Source organism: Athalia rosae, chromosome 3, assembly GCF_917208135.1.
Source record: "Athalia rosae chromosome 3, iyAthRosa1.1, whole genome shotgun sequence".
Taxonomy (NCBI): domain Eukaryota; kingdom Metazoa; phylum Arthropoda; class Insecta; order Hymenoptera; family Athaliidae; genus Athalia; species Athalia rosae.
The window spans coordinates 7,772,062-7,796,514 of NC_064028.1; the positions used below are offsets into that span (position 1 = coordinate 7,772,062).

At 41.5% G+C, this 24,453-nt stretch overlaps 2 protein-coding genes across 7 annotated transcripts in view; one reads left to right on the forward strand and one right to left on the reverse strand.

The window, feature by feature from the left end:
* The window catches only part of LOC105689958 (tensin-3), a 91,186-nt gene that overhangs the window by 9,501 nt on the left and 57,232 nt on the right, over positions 1 to 24,453 (forward strand). The gene's annotated exons all lie outside the window — the stretch shown is intronic.
* LOC105689959 (putative sodium-dependent multivitamin transporter) lies at positions 11,442 to 14,649 on the reverse strand. The gene is made up of 7 exons (XM_012407362.3): positions 13,882 to 14,649; positions 13,699 to 13,824; positions 13,327 to 13,548; positions 12,898 to 13,241; positions 12,715 to 12,834; positions 11,985 to 12,647; positions 11,442 to 11,868 (listed from the first exon to the last, which is right to left on the reverse strand). Exons 1-7 carry the CDS (start codon positions 13,882 to 13,884, stop codon positions 11,589 to 11,591), a joined length of 1,758 nt encoding a protein of 585 aa, XP_012262785.2. The 5' UTR covers positions 13,885 to 14,649; the 3' UTR covers positions 11,442 to 11,588.

The following is a 24,453-nucleotide window of genomic DNA, read 5'->3' on the forward strand; positions in this document are numbered from 1 at the left end:
CTTGGAAAAACAAAACCCTTTTTCATTTTAATCCTAGACCGTTATTCCGCCGCGGTGTCCCTACGTTATATACATAAATTATGGAATCGTACCGGTTTTCTTAAGAGGTTCTCAGGACACGTCTTCTGCCGAGTGTCCTTTGATACCCACACACGCTTACCCGTTGGTAAAAAAAAAAATAAAAAAAAAAAATAAAAAAATACACGCGGTACGCGTCACGTGAGAATGTCTTTCCTTTCTCTACATTTTCACTCCTCACTTGAAGCGGGGCCAAATCGTGCCCCCGCGACGCAACGCCGCGTTACCCACCACCACCCCCATGAGCCCCGATTCGATCGGCATCTTGGAATCTACTCCGAAACGATTGTCACGGTGTAACGATCTGTATGGGGAAAACAGGTGCGGAATACATGGAAAAAATTGGGATAACTCGGTCAATTTTGGAGATGGATCAATTTGGCTTTCAGATTCGAATTTCTGAGATCGAAATACATGGGAATAGCATGGGAAACCCAAGAAAAAAAAATGTTGATTTTTGACCCAAAATTCGATAAATTTGCACGGGTTCAAATCCCGTCGGGTTTTTGGGCCAATTTTTTTTTTTCTCGCGAATTGATCGCATGTCACATCTCTGATGTATTTTGACCTCAGGATTTCGATTCTGAAAGAAAAATTGATCTATCTCTGAAATTGAACGAGTGATCGCCAATTTTCAGCTGTTCGGAATCAAGAAACAAAAGGTCATTTTATCGTCTATTTTGATGTGATTCGTACCCGATAAATTGTATCTGAGACAATAAGAATTGATCGTATGACACTTTTTTTATGTATTTCGACCTCAGGAACACGAATCCGTTGTTTAAATTGAGCTACGATTCTTTCCCTTTGAGATATCCTCAAATTTACGCCAAAAAATGCGAAAAAATTGGAATAACTCGGTCAATTTTGGAGATGGATCAATTTGGCTCTCAGATTCGAATTTCTGAGATTGAAATACATGGGGATAGCATGGGAAACCCAAGAAAAAAAAATGTTGATTTTTGACTCAAAATTCGATAAATTTGCACGGGTTCAAATCCCTTTGGGTTTTTGGGCCAATTTTTTTTTTTCTCGCGAATTGATCGCATGTCACATCTCTGATGTATTTTGACCTCAGGATTTCGATTCTGAAAGAAAAATTAATCTATCTCTGAAATTGAACGAGTGATCGCCAATTTTCAGCTCTTCGGAATCAAGAAACAAAAGGTCATTTTATCGTCTATTTTGATGTGATTCGTACCCGGGAATTTGTATCTGAGACAATAAGAATTGATCGTATGACACTTTTTTTATGTATTTCGACCTCAGGAACACGAATCCGTTGTTTAAATTGAGCTACGATTCTTTCCCTTTGAGATATCCTCAAATTTACGCCAAAAAATGCGAAAAAATTGGAATAACTCGGTCAATTTTGGAGATGGATCAATTTGGCTCTCAGATTCGAATTTCTGAGATCGAAATACATGGGAATAGCATGGGAAACTTAAGAAAAAAAAATGTTGATTTTTGACCCAAAATTCGATAAATTTGCACGGGTTCAAATCCCGTCGGGTTTTTGGGCCAATTTTTTTTTTTCTCGCGAATTGATCGCATGTCACATCTCTGATGTATTTTGACCTCAGGATTTCGATTCTGAAAGAAAAATTGATCTATCTCTGAAATTGAACGAGTGATCGCCAATTTTCAGCTGTTCGGAATCAAGAAACAAAAGGTCATTTTATCGTCTATTTTAATGTGATTCGTACCCGGGAATTTGTATCTGAGACAATAAGAATTGATCGTATGACACTTTTTTTATGTATTTCGACCTCAGGAACACGAATCCGTTGTTTAAATTGAGCTACGATTCTTTCCCTTTGAGATATCCTCAAATTTATGCCAAAAAATGCGAACAAATTGGAATAACTCGGTCAATTTTGGAGATGGATCAATTTGGCTCTCAGATTCGAATTTCTGAGATCGAAATACATGGGAATAGCATGGGAAACTTAAGAAGAAAAAAAGTTGATTTTTGACCCAAAATTCGATAAATTTGCACGGGTTCAAATCCCGTCGGGTTTTTGGGCCAATTTTTTTTTTTCTCGCGAATTGATCGCATGTCACATCTCTGATGTATTTTGACCTCAGGATTTCGATTCTGAAAGAAAAATTGATCTATCTCTGAAATTGAACGAGTGATCGCCAATTTTCAGCTGTTCGGAATCAAGAAACAAAAGGTCATTTTATCGTCTATTTTGATGTGATTCGTACCCGATAAATTGTATCTGAGACAATAAGAATTGATCGTATGACACTTTTTTTATGTATTTCGACCTCAGGAACACGAATCCGTTGTTTAAATTGAGCTACGATTCTTTCCCTTTGAGATATCCTCAAATTTACGCCAAAAAATGCGAAAAAATTGGAATAACTCGGTCAATTTTGGAGATGGATCAATTTGGCTCTCAGATTCGAATTTCTGAGATTGAAATACATGGGGATAGCATGGGAAACCCAAGAAAAAAAAATGTTGATTTTTGACTCAAAATTCGATAAATTTGCACGGGTTCAAATCCCTTTGGGTTTTTGGGCCAATTTTTTTTTTTCTCGCGAATTGATCGCATGTCACATCTCTGATGTATTTTGACCTCAGGATTTCGATTCTGAAAGAAAAATTAATCTATCTCTGAAATTGAACGAGTGATCGCCAATTTTCAGCTCTTCGGAATCAAGAAACAAAAGGTCATTTTATCGTCTATTTTGATGTGATTCGTACCCGGGAATTTGTATCTGAGACAATAAGAATTGATCGTATGACACTTTTTTATGTATTTCGACCTCAGGAACACGAATCCGTTGTTTAAATTGAGCTACGATTCTTTCCCTTTGAGATATCCTCAAATTTACGCCAAAAAATGCGAAAAAATTGGAATAACTCGGTCAATTTTGGAGATGGATCAATTTGGCTCTCAGATTCGAATTTCTGAGATCGAAATACATGGGAATAGCATGGGAAACTTAAGAAAAAAAAATGTTGATTTTTGACCCAAAATTCGATAAATTTGCACGGGTTCAAATCCCGTCGGGTTTTTGGGCCAATTTTTTTTTTTCTCGCGAATTGATCGCATGTCACATCTCTGATGTATTTTGACCTCAGGATTTCGATTCTGAAAGAAAAATTGATCTATCTCTGAAATTGAACGAGTGATCGCCAATTTTCAGCTGTTCGGAATCAAGAAACAAAAGGTCATTTTATCGTCTATTTTAATGTGATTCGTACCCGGGAATTTGTATCTGAGACAATAAGAATTGATCGTATGACACTTTTTTTATGTATTTCGACCTCAGGAACACGAATCCGTTGTTTAAATTGAGCTACGATTCTTTCCCTTTGAGATATCCTCAAATTTACGCCAAAAAATGCGAACAAATTGGAATAACTCGGTCAATTTTGGAGATGAATCAATTTGGCTCTCAGATTCGAATTTCTGAGATCGAAATACATGGGAATAGCATGGGAAACCCAAGAAAAAAAAATGTTGATTTTTGACCCAAAATTCGATAAATTTGCACGGGTTCAAATCCCGTCGGGTTTTTGGGCCAATTTTTTTTTTTTCTCGCGAATTGATCGCATGTCACATCTCTGATGTATTTTGACCTCAGGATTTCGATTCTGAAAGAAAAATTGATCTATCTCTGAAATTGAACGAGTGATCGCCAATTTTCAGCTGTTCGGAATCAAGAAACAAAAGGTCATTTTATCGTCTATTTTGATGTGATTCGTACCCGGGAATTTGTATCTGAGACAATAAGAATTGATCGTATGACACTTTTTTTATGTATTTCGACCTCAGGAACACGAATCCGTTGTTTAAATTGAGCTACGATTCTTTCCCTTTGAGATATCCTCAAATTTACGCCAAAAAATGCGAACAAATTGGAATAACTCGGTCAATTTTGGAGATGAATCAATTTGGCTCTCAGATTCGAATTTCTGAGATCGAAATACATGGGAATAGCATGGGAAACCCAAGAAAAAAAAATGTTGATTTTTGACCCAAAATTCGATAAATTTGCACGGGTTCAAATCCCGTCGGGTTTTTGGGCCAATTTTTTTTTTTCTCGCGAATTGATCGCATGTCACATCTCTGATGTATTTTGACCTCAGGATTTCGATTCTAAAAGAAAAATTGATCTATCTCTGAAATTGAACGAGTGATCGCCAATTTTCAGCTGTTCGGAATCAAGAAACAAAAGGTCATTTTATCGTCTATTTTGATGTGATTCGTACCCGATAAATTGTATCTGAGACAATAAGAATTGATCGTATGACACTTTTTTCATGTATTTCGACCTCAGGAACACGAATCCGTTGTTTAAATTGAGCTACGATTCTTTCCCTTTGAGATATCCTCAAATTTACGCCAAAAAATGCGAACAAATTGGAATAACTCGGTCAATTTTGGAGATGGATCAATTTGGCTCTCAGATTCGAATTTCTGAGATTGAAATACATGGGGATAGCATGGGAAACTTAAGAAGAAAAAAAGTTGATTTTTGACCCAAAATTCGATAAATTTGCACGGGTTCAAATCCCTTTGGGTTTTTGGGCCAATTTTTTTTTTTCTCGCGAATTGATCGCATGTCACATCTCTGATGTATTTTGACCTCAGGATTTCGATTCTGAAAGAAAAATTGATCTATCTCTGAAATTGAACGAGTGATCGCCAATTTTCAGCTCTTCGGAATCAAGAATCAAAAATTCATTTTATCGTCTATTTTGGTGTGATTCGTACCCGATAAATTGTATCTGAGACAATAAGAATTGATCGTATGACACTTTTTTCATGTATTTCGACCTCAGGAACACGAATCCGTTGTTTAAATTGAGCTACGATTCTTTCCCTTTGAGATATCCTCAAATTTACGCTTAAAAATGCGAAAAAATTGGAATAACTCGGTCAATTTTGGAGATGGATCAATTTGGCTCTCAGATTCGACGGACGATACAAGATTTTCTAAATTGAATCACGTACAATGAAATAATTTTGAGAAATGGATTCTCCTTTGACGCAGTTAACTTGGCGACGAAATTTGATTTTTCTTATATTTTAAGTTGATTGAAAATTTCCGACCTGCTCAAATCTGTTCACGAGGCCTGCCTCACGCCGAAGTATATTAAAAGTATTTTCTACCTATAAAGAGGTCATCGGCGAAGGGCGTTTTCGATCTCGTTCTCATCGTCGTTCTTCGTAAGGCCCGCGTCTTCTTATTTTTAATCTCTTTTATTTTGGTTTATTTTATATATAATGTATACCTACGTACGGTGATGCGGTGCACCGATTGACACGGCATAGAGTGCAATGGACAATAAAGCGATTCGTATCGCTAGGGACGCCCAAGTACGTTATGTATTTATATACATATATATATATGTGTAGTTTGTACGTATACATATACACCGCTATACTGGGAACGAAACACCCGTTTGATTATGTGGTGCTTCTTTATATGGCCGACGGACAAAAAGAAAGAAAGACAGACAGACAACAGACAGATAGACAGATATGTCTAGTAGATGCCTGCAGTCATCTCGAATGACCCACTATACCTTATGCACCTACACAGACACCTAGTCGTTTTATTCTCATCTCGAACGCGCTCGGATCTCACCCAAAAACGAATCGATAAAAAAAACGGCAACGTTGAAAACTCTTTCCAAATAATTCCGCTTCTGATTTTCATCCGAACTCGCGGCCACGGTAGATGGAATTTTTCTAAAAACGTCACTCCGAATTCTCGGACACCATAATTTTCTTGTTCGGATCGGAGGTCTTCCGAAAATATTCCAAAATTCTCGGACACCATAATTTTCAGATTTTGTTACACGCGCCCTGAAAACGGTTCGTTCTTTTGTCAAAAGAAAAAAAAAAAAAAAAACGTCGCTCCGCTTGCATGCTGCTCCACTAAAAATCCATCACGCGCGGTATACATATGATACGTGTAACGTGTCCGTGCACACGTGTGCAGTTTTGAGAGTAAACCTCGTCCGGATGAACAATGCGTATCGTTAGCCTGACCACCTCGAAAAAGGGGCTTGGCTTTCCTCGTTCCTCGGCTCGCGTGTTTTCTATTTAACCGAGTGCACTTCTCGGCTGACGAGACTCCGCGCGACCGACGAGATAATTTGCGGCTAAAGTTTTTTGCAAGCCGACCGAAGAAGCGACAGCGAATTTTGAAAAAAAAAGTCTACTTTTCGGATTTCACCGGTCGACGACGTTTCTCTTCTTTCCTACTTTCATCGGGTGATTACCCCCGGAAAGTGGAAATTTTTGAAAGTGCAGTACGTACGTAATTCTCGATATAGTAGGTAAGTTTTTGAAGATGCTACCGTCATTAGATTTATCTGAAGCTTTCGGGATCCTAGGCGCGTGATATTTTACGAGGCGGAAATATCTCGCTCTACCATTGACGACGGGGGAGTGTAGGTACGCCTGTTTACCTACCTAGGTATACATATATAGGTATGTACGTACATCGCATTCACACCGATGTGTACATACAAATGGTATATGTAACGCACTCGGGCTGTTTATAACTTTGAACAACCGGTTTTTAGTGCATTTGAACGACAAACGGCGTAACGAACTTAAATGTATTTACGAACGTATATATATATATATATATATGTATACATGATACGGTATGCAACACATATTCGTCTATCTATGTAAAACATATCGATACACGTGTATTCGGCCAAGCGGGGTGGGGTGAGCTTAAAATCCTGGGGGGGTTCCGAGTTCGAAAAGCTCCGGACCGTCGGACCTTCTTTATAGGTTGAGAGTAGGTATAACGCGCACCTTATATCCCCGTACACTATATATACCTACCACCTCTCGCGTCTTACGTCTTACGTCGTGGCCACCCACGGCAGTACTTTACATAATCGGTCACTCTCGAGTCTCCTTGCCCTCCAGCCTCTTCTTCAAACTTCTTACGGCCCTCGCTGCTGCCGTTGTTATTTCTTCTGCCGCTGTTGCACCCGAGTTCACCTTTTAGGCGTACCTATGTATACCTGTAGTCCGAAACGCGTACATATTCCGGATTCCATCCTCGAGAAAACTAGAAAAAAAAAGACGAGTCCGATCTACCCCTAACTTTTCAAACGTCCGAACACGGTCTACAGTCGTCGACAGAAACGAACGTTTTTACGCTCGTTGAGATCGTTTTTCTTCTTTTTTTTTTTTTGATTCGCGTTGCTTCTCATTTCGCAAAAGTCAAAGAAAATTTCTCGATTCTCGGCTTTTGAGTTCTATTTTTTTTTTCTCTTTTTTTTGTTCTTCTTCATTCGACGGGACGAAGCGTTTCACGTGTATGTAAATGGCGTCCAAGTGTTTCCCTTCTCTCTTTTGTCATGCTGAGAATTCTTCGTCCTCTTCTTTTCTCCGGGCCACGGTTTCTCACGGTTTATGACGTCAGCTCTGGAAAGGTGAGAATCTCTAAACCTAATATCTTTCTCACCGAAGACTCGCCCTTTATTTTTCTCTATCCCTCTCCGGAAACCCTTTGCCCTTCCTTTTTTTTTTTCACACACTTTCGAGTCTTGGCGATATCTCGGGTTACCGGACTACCACGTTCCGATGGCCAAAACCCAGAGTGGCAAGGTGGTCAACGCCGAAGAGCAGTTTCAATTTTCAGGAGCGACGTATTAGCCTTTTTTTACCACACGTTGTTCTCGTCTCTTGGTAACTCTTCTGTTTCACGCGCGTTAAAAAGATTCTTCGCATCGCTTGAAAGGGATTGAGCCGAGAATTTTCGCTCTTCTTCTTTCCGAGTTCAGTTTTTCGATCGTTAGACGCGCTCGCGCGGACGATTTCTTTCAGCGTCCTTTTAAAATCCGTCAGAGAAATTAGGAGGGAGTAAAGGAGGCGAGGGGAACGCCATCGATTTATGGGGAATGAATGGGCATTGTACAATAACCGACAATCGGCTAATTACCAGGACTAATCGAACGGGCTAAAAGCCAAAAGGGCTCCTCTTACAGATCCTCTTTCTACTCTTACTTCTAGCATGCATCCGTTGATTCCCCCGTTTCCCTTCTTTCTCTTCTCTCTGTTTTCCGTTCTCGATCCTTCTCCGGGGTCTCTCGGGGTCCGTATTATGTAGAGGCGCGCCCCCGCTGGCGCCGCTTTGAAGAAAACCGACCTGCCTTCAGCCCCCGCAACTCCGTCCTCTTTCTCTCCGCTCTCCGCTCTTCTTCTTCTTCTTCTCTTGTCCGCCGCGCTCTCCTTCTCGCTCGAAGATCGGCAGCCACGCGGAAGTCAAATTTTCTGATCGCGGCACGACGATAAATCTTCTCCTTAATTTGCGAGCGCGCCTCCTATTACGTTACCCCCGGTGAACCGCCGCCGCCGCCGCCGCTATATTCCTTATCCCGCGAAACAGTGCTCCCCTCCCCCCCCCCCCCCCCACGTCCGATCTTCGCATACCGTCGATTTTATTGCACAACACATCGAAACACCACCGACGCGCACCGTCGGAATTGAGACGCCCCAAAGCGACGCGCCGCAGATATGGAAGAGTATAGAGAATGCATCTCGTCGGGCAGCTGCGGCTCAACGGGCCCCGAAATAAAAGGAGGATCAGAAGCGAGCCAATTTAAAAATCGATCGAAATATAACGCGGTACACGAGGAGAAGAAGAAAAAAAAAACACGTTGAAATTCAATCGATATATATATTTGCGTATACTTCTTCGGGGAATCGAATTAATAAACTCGGCGATATGATCGAGCGTACGCGATGCAAATATACATACATATATACCTGTACGTACAAGTACGTGTATCGGGCGCGCGATGATGTATTTAAATTAAATTGTTCTCCAAAGAGGATATCGGTTGGGCGTGGTATCTGGTGATTATCGATTGATTAACGACTTTGAAATTCACATTGTCGATGCATTGGATTATCTTATACCGTGAAATCGACTTTTCGTACCTGCCTTTCGGAATGTAGCGATCGTTGATCGGAATAAAAAATACTACATTCGAACGGGTATCGAATAAAAATAATCCAAGCGCACGCGGGACAACTTGTACGATGAAGTAGTGGGCTATGTTTTCGGTCTGCGGCTCGTATATATTTCCATTCGTTATCACCGTGTACCCCGGTGGACTGCGGTTTACCGAAAATCTGAGAGCGAAGATTCCTAGCGAACTCTTTTTTTTCGCGCCCATCGAACGCTAGGTATAGGTAGGTAGGATTTTCTAGATTTGCCACCCCCCTTTTCATTCTTTCGCTCGATCAACTCGCGTGTAAAAAGAAACCAGGTGGCGATCGAGGTGTCACGAGGTGGCCGGGGTATCCGTTGAAATGACAAAGAAGAAAGCAACGTCGAAAATGAAATGACACGAAAGACTCGTCGTAAAAGGGGAAAAGGGGGGGGGGGGGGGGGGAGACGATCATTTCGGACCTTGGGGTGCACGTGGGCGGACGGTAATAATAATTGTAAACGTGGACGGTCCGTAGGCGAAGGGTATACAGTTGTAACTCGAACGGCCTGTTTGCTTAGGCCCTCGGGAATAACATGAGCCTGCATAACACATTAAACGACCGATGACTGTATCGATGTAAGACAGCAGCTGCACCCCCGGAATAATCGATCGATTTTTACGCTCGACATCTGCCGCCATTTTGCCATTTCAATTCCACCCTTGCGTAATGTAAGGTATACGGAGGACGTATTGTTCGATCACTTCCAGCCCGCTTTTATTTCGTTAGATTGGTTATCGTTTTGCGAAATTCATTGTCACGGGATTAGTCGGGACGATTTTCGTCGCTGAATCACCTGGAACTCGATAACGAACGATGCCTCGTCGCCCGTATAATTGAACGGTTTTTCAGCAGAGTTAGGTGCGGAAAGCGCGACGTAACCGGCGATCGTGGGCCGCCGCGCGATCGGATGAAAGAAATGCCGTTTGGAAATAGGAAACCAGATTGAGAATGGTTCGGACCGTTCGAGTAGAAGGAGGAGGAGGAGGAGGAGGAGGAAGAGGATACCACGGGAATATGCGGTTAGTGGTCAACGCCTCATTCATGAGGAGTCCGCTGTCTTCCTGTTCGGGGCCTCGTTCTTTTCCTTGGAACGTACAAGGTTCACCTCGCCTCGCTGTGTGTATCGACTGGGTGAGTCCGTTCCCCGATCGGAGCCGAGATTTCCGCTCAGCCCTTTGACTGCAGCAACTGAATTGCAATCTCTATTTTACAAAACGACGTACCTTCCCCAACGGTTTAGCATATACGATCCGATTGCGGCGGACTCTCCTCTCTCGACGCTCGACGCTCGACGTGAAACGGGAATCGGATGGAACGTCGTCGGAAAACGATTTTCGGTAAACGAAATTAGTTACCGCGTACGTCGGACGACGACGTGCAGGTTTGAAAAAGGTTTCTCGTACGGTGTATAAACGAAATGATAGAAAGCGAGAGGCGTCGGGTGGAAAAAAAGGTGTCAAATACTTAATCCATCGGATGACGGCTCACGGGGGAGAAAGACGCGGCAAATATTTGTACTTTCGTGTCATCGAGAACGCGATATTAACGCCCCGTGTCCGATACACTGTTAATCCCGCGTCAGAGCCGACACCATGGGAGCGTAAAAACAGATGGAAATAAGCCTGGTACAAGGGGAGGGGGGGGGGGGGGGGAAAGGTTATTTTTTTTAGAGGTTTAAAACCAACAGCAACCTGATCCTTTCGAGGACTGCGTTAATCATTTTAACAGCGACCGGTAGGTGCAGCGCGCCAAGGTTCGTGCGATGGAAGGTGGAGGAGGTGGGGAAGGCCTGTTCAAACATCATATCCGATATTAAGCTAAGAATAAGCATCGCGTCTGCCGGCGCACATCCGAGAAAAAGTATTACGCCCGTCACTTTTGTAGGGATGGTCTCGACAAACCTTGATATTCGGGGAAATGCGTCGCGGACGACGACGTTACGAAAATCGACAATTCCATCCAAGAGGAATTCTTATGGCCACGAAATATTTAAAAATCACGTCGAGTAGACGACGTATGGAAATTGATAAAAAGCAATAAAGTTGGATAACTAAAAGAAACTGTCATTCATTATTCATTCAGGTTGTTGTCCGTCTCCTTTGCACTCCGTGTGCTACCAGAGTAGTGAATAAGTTCGGATCGATATCCACCTGATAAAATTCTTACCGCGAGAGATGCAACAGGTTGCTAACCGCGAGATCAACCAGAACGTGGACTGTACGAGAAGCGGGGTGAACCGCCGATATGAAATACGATAGTAATAAAATTAAGAGGACGCTTCGAGGGTCCTTCAATTTACAGCGTTATCGATTCCGAAATAATACAAATTGCTTAACGGGGTTCGATGGCCTTCTCTTCTAAAAATTTTCTTGCATGTATTTATTTACAAGTGGAATGAATGAAACAAATAATGTACCTATATGGGAAAAAAGTTGAGCGGGTGTGATTTTTTTTTTTTTTTTTTTTTTGTATCTTTTCGGGTAAAAAATGACAACGAACGTAGTTTCCAGATCACTGGGGAGACGCTTGATTCGCCTCCCTCGACCCATAACTAGTTGTCAGGGTCTGATTGCTGATAGTTTTCTCAGCTTTGGCGCGTCTCCGTCGAATTCTGTTCGCTACCGGAGGTGTGAAGTACTCGGGATCCAGTTCGGCGATCGGCTCCTTCGTCCAGAGTCGCCAGAAATTACTTACAGCGAGACCGACAATTACAGCGACCACGAGACCCATCGGTGCGTACCACATGTACGAAACACGGTAGAGGTAAAACGCACTCGAATCTCCTGGGGGCCTGCGTTAACGAGATTACGAAGAAGATGTAGGTGTAGGTAGGTGTAAGGTAGGGTAGGTAGGTATACGCCGTCGTCATTATTTTCTAACGAGGTGGAAAAATAGAGTAATACTCACGATTGTTCAACGTTCGCAAAAGTGGTTAAGGTCGCGTTGCAGCCGGTGGTGGACACCGGCAGTCTTACCGTCTCTGGTCTGGGCTGGCCGAAAGCGGCCCAACAGACGATAGCCAGACTGGTCAAAGTCCCGATTACGGCACCTTTCTCATCGGCCGACTCGAAGAACATACCGAGAGTGAATATACCCAGTACTGGTCCACCGACGGCTCCGGTTATGCTGAGGGCCGCTTGAATCAGACTGCCCAAATGCTTGGCGAGGAAGGCTATCAGTACACAGATCACACCGATAACGAGGGCTAATATTTTTCCCACTAGGGCACCGTGCTTGTCGGGAAACACGCGACCGCATTTCGCGTATGAAGGTTTTATGTAGTCCTCGAGCGTCACGGCGGCGAGGGAATTCAGCATAGCCGAAACCGTGCTCAGACCAGCGCTGAATATAGTGGCGACAAATAGACCGGCTAATCCCGGTATGTGACCCGCTGTCTCCATCACGAAATACGGCATCAGTTGGTCAGCGGACGCTATTTGACCAGCCGCGATCGGATCGCACTTGCTGTAATAAGCGTAAATCGCGAGTCCCGAGAACGATGTCGATATACCCAGGAAGGTGAGAAACGGCCAATTGCCCCACATGGCCATCTGAGCTTCTCTCAGGGTCCTGGAAGCAGAGAAAACGAGAGGAGATTGTCCCTCCGCGGATCGCCGCGCCTACGAAAACTACTCACCCGACCGTCAGCAAACGCTGGACCTGGACCTGATTGACTCCGTAGAGCGTTAGGAAAGTGCAAAATCCTCCGATCGTCAGGCTCCACCAGGAGTGCCGCGTGGTCGGGTCCGGAGAGAAGCTGAAAGAAAAAGAACTCCCCCCGTTGGTTCGCACGTTTTTCGATCGGGGGGTGAAAACTCACTTGTCCAATTCGACGCGATTCCCGTCGAGCGCCAGTTGCCAAATACCGGCGAGACCACCCTCCACGTTAATGGCGGCGAACGTTATCACCATCACCGCTGCTAGCAGCATCAAAACACCTTGAAAAACGTCCGTGACGAGAACCGCTTTGATTCCGCCTACCGTCGAGTAAAATGTACAGATCAAGCCGATCAACAGAACACTCAGGTCGCCCGACAGACCGGTCGTTGCTTCGAGCGCCAATGCCGGAGCGTAGAGGACCACTCCGGTGTAGATGAGAAGCTGAAGGGAATTCGCTATGCTCGCGGTCAGTCTGGCGACCACTCCGAATCTTTTCTCCAGATACTGTTCGAAATGAGACGCGTGTAATCGGTGGTGAGTTTTCTTGTGTGAGAGAGAAAACAAACCGATGGATTCATGGACGACCTACCTCGTAAGCGCTGGTCTTCTGGAGTTTGAAAAATACGGGTAGGTAGAGATAGAGAGAGACCGGGGTGCCCAACGTGTAACCGAAGTATATCGCCAGGAATTGGGTTCCGTAATTATAATTTTCCGAGCTCACTCCCAGGACAGTTACAGCCGACATGAAGGAAACCATCAACGCCAGGGAGAGTGGTGCCACGCTCATCGCTCGATCGGCCGAAAAATATTCCTAACGAGGTAAAAATTGATTAGAGAATTTATTCGAGGAAACAAGTTTCAAGTTTTACCGCAACTGGGTCAAATCGATATCGATTATTTCGGCTCTTTCGATCGGGTGACAGCGAATACTTGAATAGAATTAGGTATGTAGTTCACGTACCTCTGTGGTCTTTTGTTTCCCCCCCGTGAATCTGTAGTAAATACCGATACTCGCGCTTATTGCGAGCATAACACCGATCACCACGTAATCCGGCCATTTCAGCGTATCCACGAAATCGGCGTCTGACTGAAAATAAAAAATCCCCGTCAAAATCCGATCGGCGAGTCGCCCCGTCGCGCTTACCATTTTTCCGATAATATCGAACGATCCAGTTCGGAATCTGTGAGCGGGAATCTGGTCACTCGGGAATATCCTTCCACGTTCGAACCGTCTAAACCTACTGAACGAATTCTCCTCAGTCAGCTTCGCGCAAACGTGATCGTCTGTTTTATCAGTTGTTAGTAGATCTCTTTATCACTCCAAGGTTTTTTCAGAGAGGGATTTAACAATCACTCTCTCGAACTGCCAACCATTTGTTTCACGCGTGCTACGCTTTCGTTCCAATACTCAAAAAACTTGTCTCATTGCAAATAACACCGACTATACACGCAGCGTATAACGACACGGTTGTTAATACAGCTGGGGAGATCCGACGTATCCGTTGTACAAAACTCAAAACTCTTGCTTCTAACGCACCTGGTTCAGCGGTGGCGGTAACAGTAGCCAGCGGTAGCGAGAACGTGTAACATATTTCGTATGTCCTTCTTCTCGGCGAGTCCACGCGACATCGACTGCCCGTAAGTTTTTAGAGTATCGCAGCTATCATCGCGACGTTACAGAGACAGACACCCCACCATTTATATTCCATCTGTGTAAAAGTCTAGTGTAATATTCTCGTAGTATCACATATGCCACTAACAACCTGTGTAAACAGAAGATTTCGGCACGTATTATTTCAATGATATACAACACACGTACAGCCGAACTCTCACGAATAACACCGCAAAATTTATTGATGTCGGAATAATAGAGAAATAACTGAGCAAAAAACTAGACGCTATTCAGTCGTGTGTTCGAACAGGTATTCCTGAATTGCTAATTCAACGACTGGAACGGCTCGCACACGCGTGATGCGATGAAATTTCAATGCAAATCAATTGCGGATGCAATGCTTACGTAACTCGTAATTGTAATAATTTTATTGCCATTGAGCCGGTAATTTCTTGTTTTTTTCGATAATCAGCCGAATCGTGACGTAAAATTTTCAAACTTCTCGAAGCTCAAGGAGATTGAACAGATTTGTTTTCACGTTTTTTTTTTTTTCCTCTCTTTTTTTGCTCCCCCCTCGTACCAGACACGGATTCCTCACCTCTCGTACGATAACACGGGGTGTTTTTAAAAAAAAACAAAAAAAAAACCCACGTGTAGGAAATCCGGCGTAAAAAATATGTGTAAAAATAAATTTTCCACCCCATCGTCTCTGGGATGGAGAGAAAAAAAAGAATAAATAAATATGTTCGAAAACAAACCGGCGTCAGCGGAATGTCGGGGTGCCTCGGGTGCTGGACGATCCGTCTTACGAATGATCTTATCAGATTTTAATCCGACTTTTTTCTACAATCCGGGGTACACTGCCATCGTGTACTATCGCTTATTTACTTATTTATTTATTCGTATCGATTATCGAAACACTTTATTCAGATACGATGATACCACGAGACAAATGAAAGCCTGTACCGATAATAGTTTGACATTGCAATCGAGTGGTTTGGAAAAATACAGCCGACGATTAAATAGTGGTAAATAAAAATATGTCGTAATTTTGATAAGGTGGTTGCGCGTCTCGTGACTCGGTTGTCAGGTAGACCGGAGTATTAACGTTAAGCTCTAAGACAGGTAGAGTTAATAAAGGTTGAAAAAAATGCAAGAAAAAAGTGAACGAATAAAGGGGTTGAAAAAGAATTTCGTCCATTTTTAATTCACTATCGAAGAACGGGCGCGTGCACAATGCCTGATTCTTTTCCGAAGTTAAACCGCATCGCCATAATTGCGGTAGACCGATGAAAGTTTACTTACATTGTTGAATAGGTTTTATCGCTGCACTTAATCATAATCAGACAAAGAGAATCCTTCCTTTTAGATCTACTGATTGCGAGTTTTTAAGGCATGCCAAGTACCACAAACAGATAAGAAGAATATCATAATATCTAGGTTAAAGTTAAATGACTCGAGCAGCAATGGTTTCTGGCCAACCGAATTTTCCGGCTTCGCGCACCGATTTATAACGTTTTCTAAAAATCTTCACGATTCAGCGTCGCATTGACTGATCAGTATTTCTTTTTTCTTTTTCTTTTTTTTTCTCCACTCGAGTGCATTTTTCACGATTATTATTATAAAATATATATCGGGATGATGAGAAACGGGATTAGATGATTATGGGGCAGGAAATCAGCCGGGTTAAGTACCGCTCACTCACCATGGCAAGACGATCATTATGAACGTATTAACGAACTCTGTAGTTAGGTTCGTATATGTACAGCGGATATATAGGTATATAGGTACATCGCGTACCTCGCCTATATATATGTATATACTATAAGTTCTACATCGCAGTCCGTACAAGGCGGTAACCTGTTTAATATTAATAGATGTTAACGAGTCCCCTATGGATCTGGGGTAGCCATTGTCGATGCATGCAAATTATACTAAGAGAATTTTACTGCTACGAACAAGACCATAATTCACCATGAAGATACCACCATACGACACAACGACGCACGCATGGCGAAATCATTCTTTTTGTTTTTTTTGTCATTTTTTTATCCATTCTTTTTTCATACGTCTTTCTTCGTTTTTCCATACTCTACATTTTTTCCGTCGCCGTCCCGCATGAAACAATTCCGGCAATTTAGAAAGCGAATAAATTTGCGCCGATCGAACGACCGGTGTGATTACTTCTTCTTTTTTTCTTGTTTTTTGTTTTTTTCATTGCAATAAAAGAAGATTTATTCAATGTTTATTGTCTACATTTCATATTTATCAAGCACAGTTGATCAAAAATAACTTTTCGGTAAAGAAGTTAATTGATGTTGGATGCAATTACTCTTTATGGGGACATATTGAATTTTTTTTGATTTTTTGCTATAAAATATTCGATGCCGATCGATCGCTATTGAAAAAAAAAAAAAAAGATCACGTAAACCGTTTCAACAGTTTTCTAGAATTCTTATCTGAATTAAATATCCGATTATCTTTTGCAATCTTTCGTATTTCAGGTGTTCACCTGTATCTCTTTCAATAAAATTCAATATCAAATTTCACGAATCGAATATTTCATGCTGCTTATATATATGTATAGCGTACACACACGCCAGCGCTGAAGTGTGTAGAAATCTGCTTACCCAATTTTTCACGTGAATATTATTCCACACTTTCTTTTTACGATCTCCGATAAATATATCGTTCGTCCGTTGCGTTGCCATGATTAAAAAATAATCGACTATTCCATATACATTAATTTTTTTAATGGCATAAAACAATCAATCTTTGTTGAAAAAAAAAAAAAAAAAAGAAAAAAAAGAGTACAAAAGATCGGCACCGCATCGATCTGCGTTACAGGTACCTATAGGTATACGTATATAATACACGTATATGAGATCGCGGACAAACGTACAGATAGTGCCTCATACCTGGATATTGTTGTACAATTTTTTTTTCAATTTTTATTTTCAGTTTCATTTCTCTTCTCTCATTGTACACGACGCGGTTTGTTCTTCTCCCCGCGTATCATACAGTATAATATCGGTTTGTTCGAGTTCCATATCTCATGTAGTTGTGCCTCGAAACTTCGCGGTTCTCCATGTGGGAATTCATGCACGGATTGAAAATCTCGCATATCCTCGATCTTCGGTAACAACAAATACAATGATAACAACAAAAAGAAAAAGAAAAAGAAGAAAAAGAAAAAGAAAAACCAACAACAACTTGAAATTGTATACCAAACCGAGTGAGATGGTCGCAGCTGTGGTATAGGCATATCTGTACCTATATTATTATTAAATACCTGTAACAGCGGAACGCCGCGCTCGGTAAACACAGAACAATTCAGTCCGCATTTATACAGCGTAGAGAATCTTTGCCGGGCTCGTATAATAACCTCGCCACGTTTAGATCGGCTTGTACTCTTTGATCCTTCGAGTAAATAGGAGAAATGTATATATGTTATATACGTGGGTACATGTATCGATACGCTTTATATATATATATATATATTGTACATGTACGGAATATATTCTCATTTGATATCGTACCGAATGTAAAACTGAGCATACACGCGTGTATGCTCGTATAGGACATTCCGGGTCGATAAGCTCGCACGGTCACACACAGCTTTCGATTCGATTGAAACATTTTTTGGCTCGTTTCCAAAAACGCGAAAAAACTCATCGCACCCTCCCGAAGGGTTTTTCATTTTTCTATTCTGTTTTGCGTCCATTTTAGCAGGTATGTGGTGCGCACAGGAATTTACAATATTTTTTTTCTAATTCAACTCTCATTTCCGTCAGGTCTGCATCTTCCTGTAATTAGCGGCAGGATTTGTTACATCATCCGATTCGAAACACATCGTACGTGTGTTGCGACGAGGGAGATCTTCACGCGAGATTCGAACCGGATGACAATTAAATCGAACCGTACAAACGCGTTTATGATAATCCGGACAATTAATACATCAGAATACGGGATAATGGTCGTCTTCGATCACTCGAAGGCTCATACCGTAGGAACTGAAAAAGTGAAGAAAAAAATTCGTGACACTATGAAGAAAAGTGGTCTGCTTAGTAGATCTCGATGTCGAGATGCCAGGCTATATGGCTATACGGGGGTTCACGTGATACGGCGTAGGTGAGAACACGCATTATCGTCGATAAGCCAATGAGATAGGACTATGAATAATGTACAGATCTTATCGACGTACGTACGTATAGCCTGCACACGGACCGAAGTCGTCCTATACCTATCCGACGAGCCCGCACTACGGCGGTGTCCGGTTTTTTTTTTTGTTTTTGTTTTTTTTTCCAATTTATACTTTTCATTTCTAACTTCATTCATACTTCTTCCTTTTTCCTACAATTAAAAAGGGCTCATTTGCCGCTGTTTAACGATGTGCGATACATATTCTTATCGCAGAATGTAACAAATTTTTTCATGAATCCTTTTTCAAATTACACGGAATTACAAGCTCATTTTATTTCTATATTTTTCATGTTCGTTTCCTGTATCTTTTTTTCTATTTCCAATCAATTCTCACTAATAAGGTGCGCACGGTGCATTCGATGTGGAGTTCGTGTAGATCGTTTCTTCTCCCCCTTTTTTTTTTTTACTTTTTTTTCGGATGTTACGGTATACTATTAGATCGTCACGTTTGTATTATAGGTTTTAGAAGTGTTTAAAACAGTGAGAAAATCACGTGAAAAAAATATCAAGAGATTAAACGATTGATATTCCAGTTATACTCACGTGGTAGATACGTGTTTTTCGAGACTTTGGAATGACGAGAAAAAAATATGAATGATTGAATAATTTTTGTGAGAAGAGAAAAGAGAATCAAATCAGAATGAAAAAAAGGTAACCGCGAAGATAGGTCAACTATTTGACCCATAATGAATGTTGTTATTCCGCACGGAGCTGTTGCAGCGAAAGGTTTATATATGCACATGGCTATACACGCACATGCATATAATAGATACGTCTCGACGTCTCCCGACGCCCTCGCAAAGCGTCGCGACGTCGCGGTCGCCCGGTTGTTTCTGCCCCCCCATTGTGTTCCGATACCGCGCGAGCGAAAGACTCGCTGTGGGGTAACCGCGCCGTGGAGAAAATGAGAGGGAGAAAAAAAAAAAAAAATATGAACAAAAGAAAGAAAAATTTATTTGAGATTTATATACTACACCGCGTTCGTGAAACAACGTGTTAAAACGAAGACGGAGGAGCGAAGGGAAGGAGTGAAAAAAAGGGGCGGGGGGGGGGGGGGAAAGGACGAGGAGGTTGAAGCTCGGAAATTATGACGTTTCTCGGTAAGCTGAAAATTCATCGGGTTCTATGATCATAACGTGTCTCCGCGTATGTTGAAGAATTCATGGTGAATGTTCACGTGTTTGTAATACGATGTTCACATATGCCCGGTATATTATTCGTATGTGAAACCCGCGTCGCGTTGTCGATGTCATGAAAGTTTTATGACATTTCGTGGCATCGTCGTCATCGTAATATACGTACGTACATATATGTGAAAAATTCTATCTCTTATATATATATATGTATGCGTACGTACCCTTCATGTTCTCACACGCGCAAACTACCAGCATGTGACTTTCTCATACCTCGTTACGTGCAGGCGGCTTCTTTACGCCCATATAATTTTATACAGCTCCTAAAATTATGCCAGCTGATGTCTTACGGTTTGTAGGAACAAAACCGTAAGAACTTTGAAAACTTTAAGGGTTCCGGGGGACAGATCCGTCCAACCGTGAGATCCGAATGGACCGGCCCTCGAATCACGAAATGTGTGTACATGGTAATCGAGTGTTCGCAGGAATGATTAAAATACGTCGAAGGAAAAATAAATACGGCGAGTTCGACGATATGGTTTTTTGATTTTCTCAAGCGCCGACCGAACTGCACTCGGAGTGTTTGATTTAAGAATCACTTGAGAAAGTCTCGATGGGGTGAAGTGTACATAAAAATTATAAAACATATAAAGTGGCAGAATATTCGAGTCGAGCACTTTTTACATATTTGTTTGAATCTTAATAAACCCTGAAGAAATTTTCCGTAGCACGAGAAAAAAAAATAAAAATCAAAACGCTCGAGAGTTCGTCTTACCAACGACTAAAGACAACATCCTTCGAAACTAATGACTCCGAGATTCCATATCTCATATTTTTATTCGATTTTGATTTTTTTTTTTTTTTGCTTCGAATATCGAATGATCAACATCGGTCGAACGTCCTCTGGACGATTACCTTGTGAAGAAATTTGTCCGATCTGGACAAGTTTCAAATCTAATCGGGATATTCGAGCTGCGAATAAATCTGGATACGATTTCGTTCACCCTTAAAATTGTAATCGGTTTTATCGTGTCACGTGGTGGGTGTGAAGTAGATGCACGTTACATACGTATGTAAAGAAAGGAGAAAGGATGATAAAAGGAAAAGAAAGGACGTGATATTTTACCGCCACATGAGTGCGTGACAAATGACCATGAGACCATAGAGAGCTCGGCAAACGTTCAGCTGTCTTCTGGGTCTTCTCATTCTCTTTTTTCTCCTTCTTTTTTTTTTTTATTCCCTTTTTTCTCATTACCTTTACCATAGCACTCGTTTCTCTTATAGGAAAAGAATAAAGAGGGGAAAAAAAAAAATCGAGAAGACGGAAGAATAAAAAATAAAAAAAAAAATAAAGTCAAACAACCACGACCTTATCTCGAAATGCACGTCGCCCCGTAGACGCGTTTCAAGTGACTTTGAACGATCGCCAGGAGGTTCTAAATGCAACTGTGTTTCACACGTGAGTCACACGCCGATCGAACTACTTACCGAGTTACTGCTCCTATGTATATTTGAACCGTCGCAATTATAAACTCGGCGGGACGTCCGGTGAAAATCAATTACGGTGCGAACGTCGATTTGAGAGTTTCAGTTCTGGACTGCGAGACCATATGGTAATCGCAACGCGCATCGTCATACGATTCGCGATATTTTAGGTACAGACCATTTTAGAATTTCCTATTTCAAGAAGGTATTTTCTAGTAGCTTGAAGAAAAATGAAAAATCGTGTAGCGTAACGCGATAATTTTCGATCACGCGGTGCTGCGTGATCGATGAAAAAATGTAGGTTTGTTATACCTACAGATATATATTCCACAGATCGTGATCCCCGCAATCAGGGTCTTCTTTATATCCGCGCGTTCTTACGATCGAAAAATTTATAACCAACATACGTTTCGGGCTTAGTATAAATAATTTGGGTTACCATAACGAGAGGATGAAAAAGTATTTCGATATACAATCCTCCGCAAGCTACTGGGGATTCGATAAACCGTCGCAACGATCACACGCTGCTACACTGATTGGTAATCTCCTTTGTAAATCCTCAGAAAAAAAAAAAAAAAAAAAAACCATGCAAAGAAAATTTTATTCCGATCCAAGAGTATACGTTACGTGTGAAACATTAAGCTTCTATTTGGAACCGCAAGGTAAAATTTATCCAAAGAAGAAATCGAATTCGGAATCCCTACGCGAATAGCGAATATTTTTCGAATCGAATTTTATTTTATTTTAAGATTATTCGTTCTTTTTTTACTTTGCATTTTACGCCGTACATGTCATTCATAGGGTAGGGGGGTAGATGCTTTTGATGGAATAGAAGATGTCTCGACGTTTTGCTTCTTTTTTTTTTTTTTTTTTCAATTTTGTTTTCACCCGCGACGGTAGAGTTTTTGTACGTTTCGAGTTTCGCGAATCACACCAGGGTACGAGAGAGTGCGCATCTCGTCAACTCTTTGCGAGCCCATCGTTCCGGAGAGGGTCCGTCTTTTCTGTATCACTTTTGCGAATCGTGCGGCATGAGTTAGAGCCGTAGAGAGAGCACTGCAACACGGCACAGTTTTATGCTAAACGAATACACAGGATTTCCTTTTATCTGTTTGTGCGCTTTACCCGTTACACGAGTGCATTTTGTAGCAGCAGAAACAGCGGCAGCTGTATCTGCAGCATTCGTAATATCTGCATCTATAATAGCCGTGTGCATTGCACTGCAGTATCAAAAGTGCACGCTATATATTTCCATACGTTATAAAAATAGTGAGAGGTGCCTGTGAGATACTCGAGCCTCTCAAGCTGTAATGCCCTGAATATTGCGGACGTAACTTATCCTCTACGCGTATAAAGGGTACCTCTGTCTGTTACCGAGAATTTTTTCATCGACCAAACTGCAAAATGAACAAAATATAATAATAACAATAATGATAATAATAATAACGATTTTTGCACCGCCGTTATCTCCGCGGCTGGAAATGCGCCCTTAAGACTTTACGGTGTAGAATGTCTATATTTTGTAAATGATCGTTTTTTTTCTTTTTCTTCTACATCGTTTTTTCAATCTTATTCTTTGCACTTGAAACTTTTTTTCCCGACTGCTCTTGAGTGTCTAAACAAAATCCTTTTGAACCGTAGCCATAAACGATCTCGAGTGTCCAAAAGAATTAAGAGTTCGATCACCCGGCCATACGTTCAATCTATTTTTAAATATATGAGGATGATAGATTAGAAAAAATTGATGAATAAAGTCACGTAACCCTTTTTTGGATTTTTTCGGTTGGAAAATTTCTTACCCAGTATATCGATGGTTTCGCATGTATTTTGATGTAAATTGAGCTACAACTGTACCAGTAATCGAGATATTCCATTTTTTTGCACTATTCGAAGATATAAATGGGCGATAATTCGATCATTTTAATAGATTGATCAATTTGATTAGTAGATTCAGATTTTTGAGATCAAAATACATGCATAAGAACACCCTGTAAAACCTCGTTCAAAAAAATATTGATTTTTTATTTTAAATCCGAGCAAAAATCGTGATAAGTTCAAGTCTTTCTAGTCTTGAGATTTCAAATGTTTTCCACGGTTTATGACAGTAGAAACAAAACGCATTTTCACAAGATTCGTCGACGTGTTCGGCTCGCTACATTCGTCTTTTAATATCGACCGTTTTCTTATTTTTTTTCTCTTGCTCCGTGCCACTGGCAACGTTATGCCCTATGCGCAACGTATCTGCAGGCCGATGTGACTCTGAATTGGTGTAACTGCATGCCATCTAAGTCTTTTTTTCTCTCATAAGTTTCTTCTCCTCCTTTTTTTTTAAATATTTCCACACCACGAACGGCTATACCGTGAAAGAAGAAATTGGGTTAATTATACCAGCTTTCAAGATAACCCATTGAACAACTGCATAATTGTGTGTATAGCCGAGTGCAGCTTAATAATCCGGTACCAGCTATACTACGTCCCATACATACACGTACAAATGTTATAATTACACGTATATAAAACAGGCGTAAGACGTGCGGACTTATTTTTTAACCTGAGCGTTGAATATCTCCGAGCACGCAGCACGCGCCCTTTTTCATCTTTTCCTTTTTCATCTGTTTCGTCTCGATTCATTCTCCGTTAGTTTTAAAATGTTCACGTATTTATGTAAAACCCTGCAGCGCGCCACGCGCACGTGTCCCCGTGTATCCCTCGCACCTACGAGGAGGGGATTCCCCCGTCGTCGAATCGCCTCGAATGTCTCTGGGAAATAATTGATCGGTTTTCTATCTGGTTCGTAGGAATTAGAGTCGCGGTACATGTGTGTCGTGCGGCCTTATTAAGCTCCTGGTGGCATCGACATTTATGAATGCTTTAATTCATACATGGGGTCGGAACGAATATATATATGTAGCGGAGAGTGGCGAGCTTCCTCCCCACATAGGTACACATGTATGCGCTTGTTACTGCGCCGCTAAGCTATTAATAAAATACAATCTCTGCTCTTCAGAACTGAACTACGACTACGAATTTGTAGATGAGATAACGCGTACTCCGTTTCGTACGTGTGTACGACACGGTGAACCGGACCACCCTTTAGAAGATGTACAAGTTCGGATCACTCTACTCGCGGGGTGTAAAACGGATTAATTTGTTTGATAAATAAAACGAGACGCGGTCGCCTCGTATTATAGATATATGTATATATATGTATATATATAAATATCGTACGTGGGAGAATGGTGGAAGCACTTTCGTTACCGTGATATACTGTAACGTTAAGTGC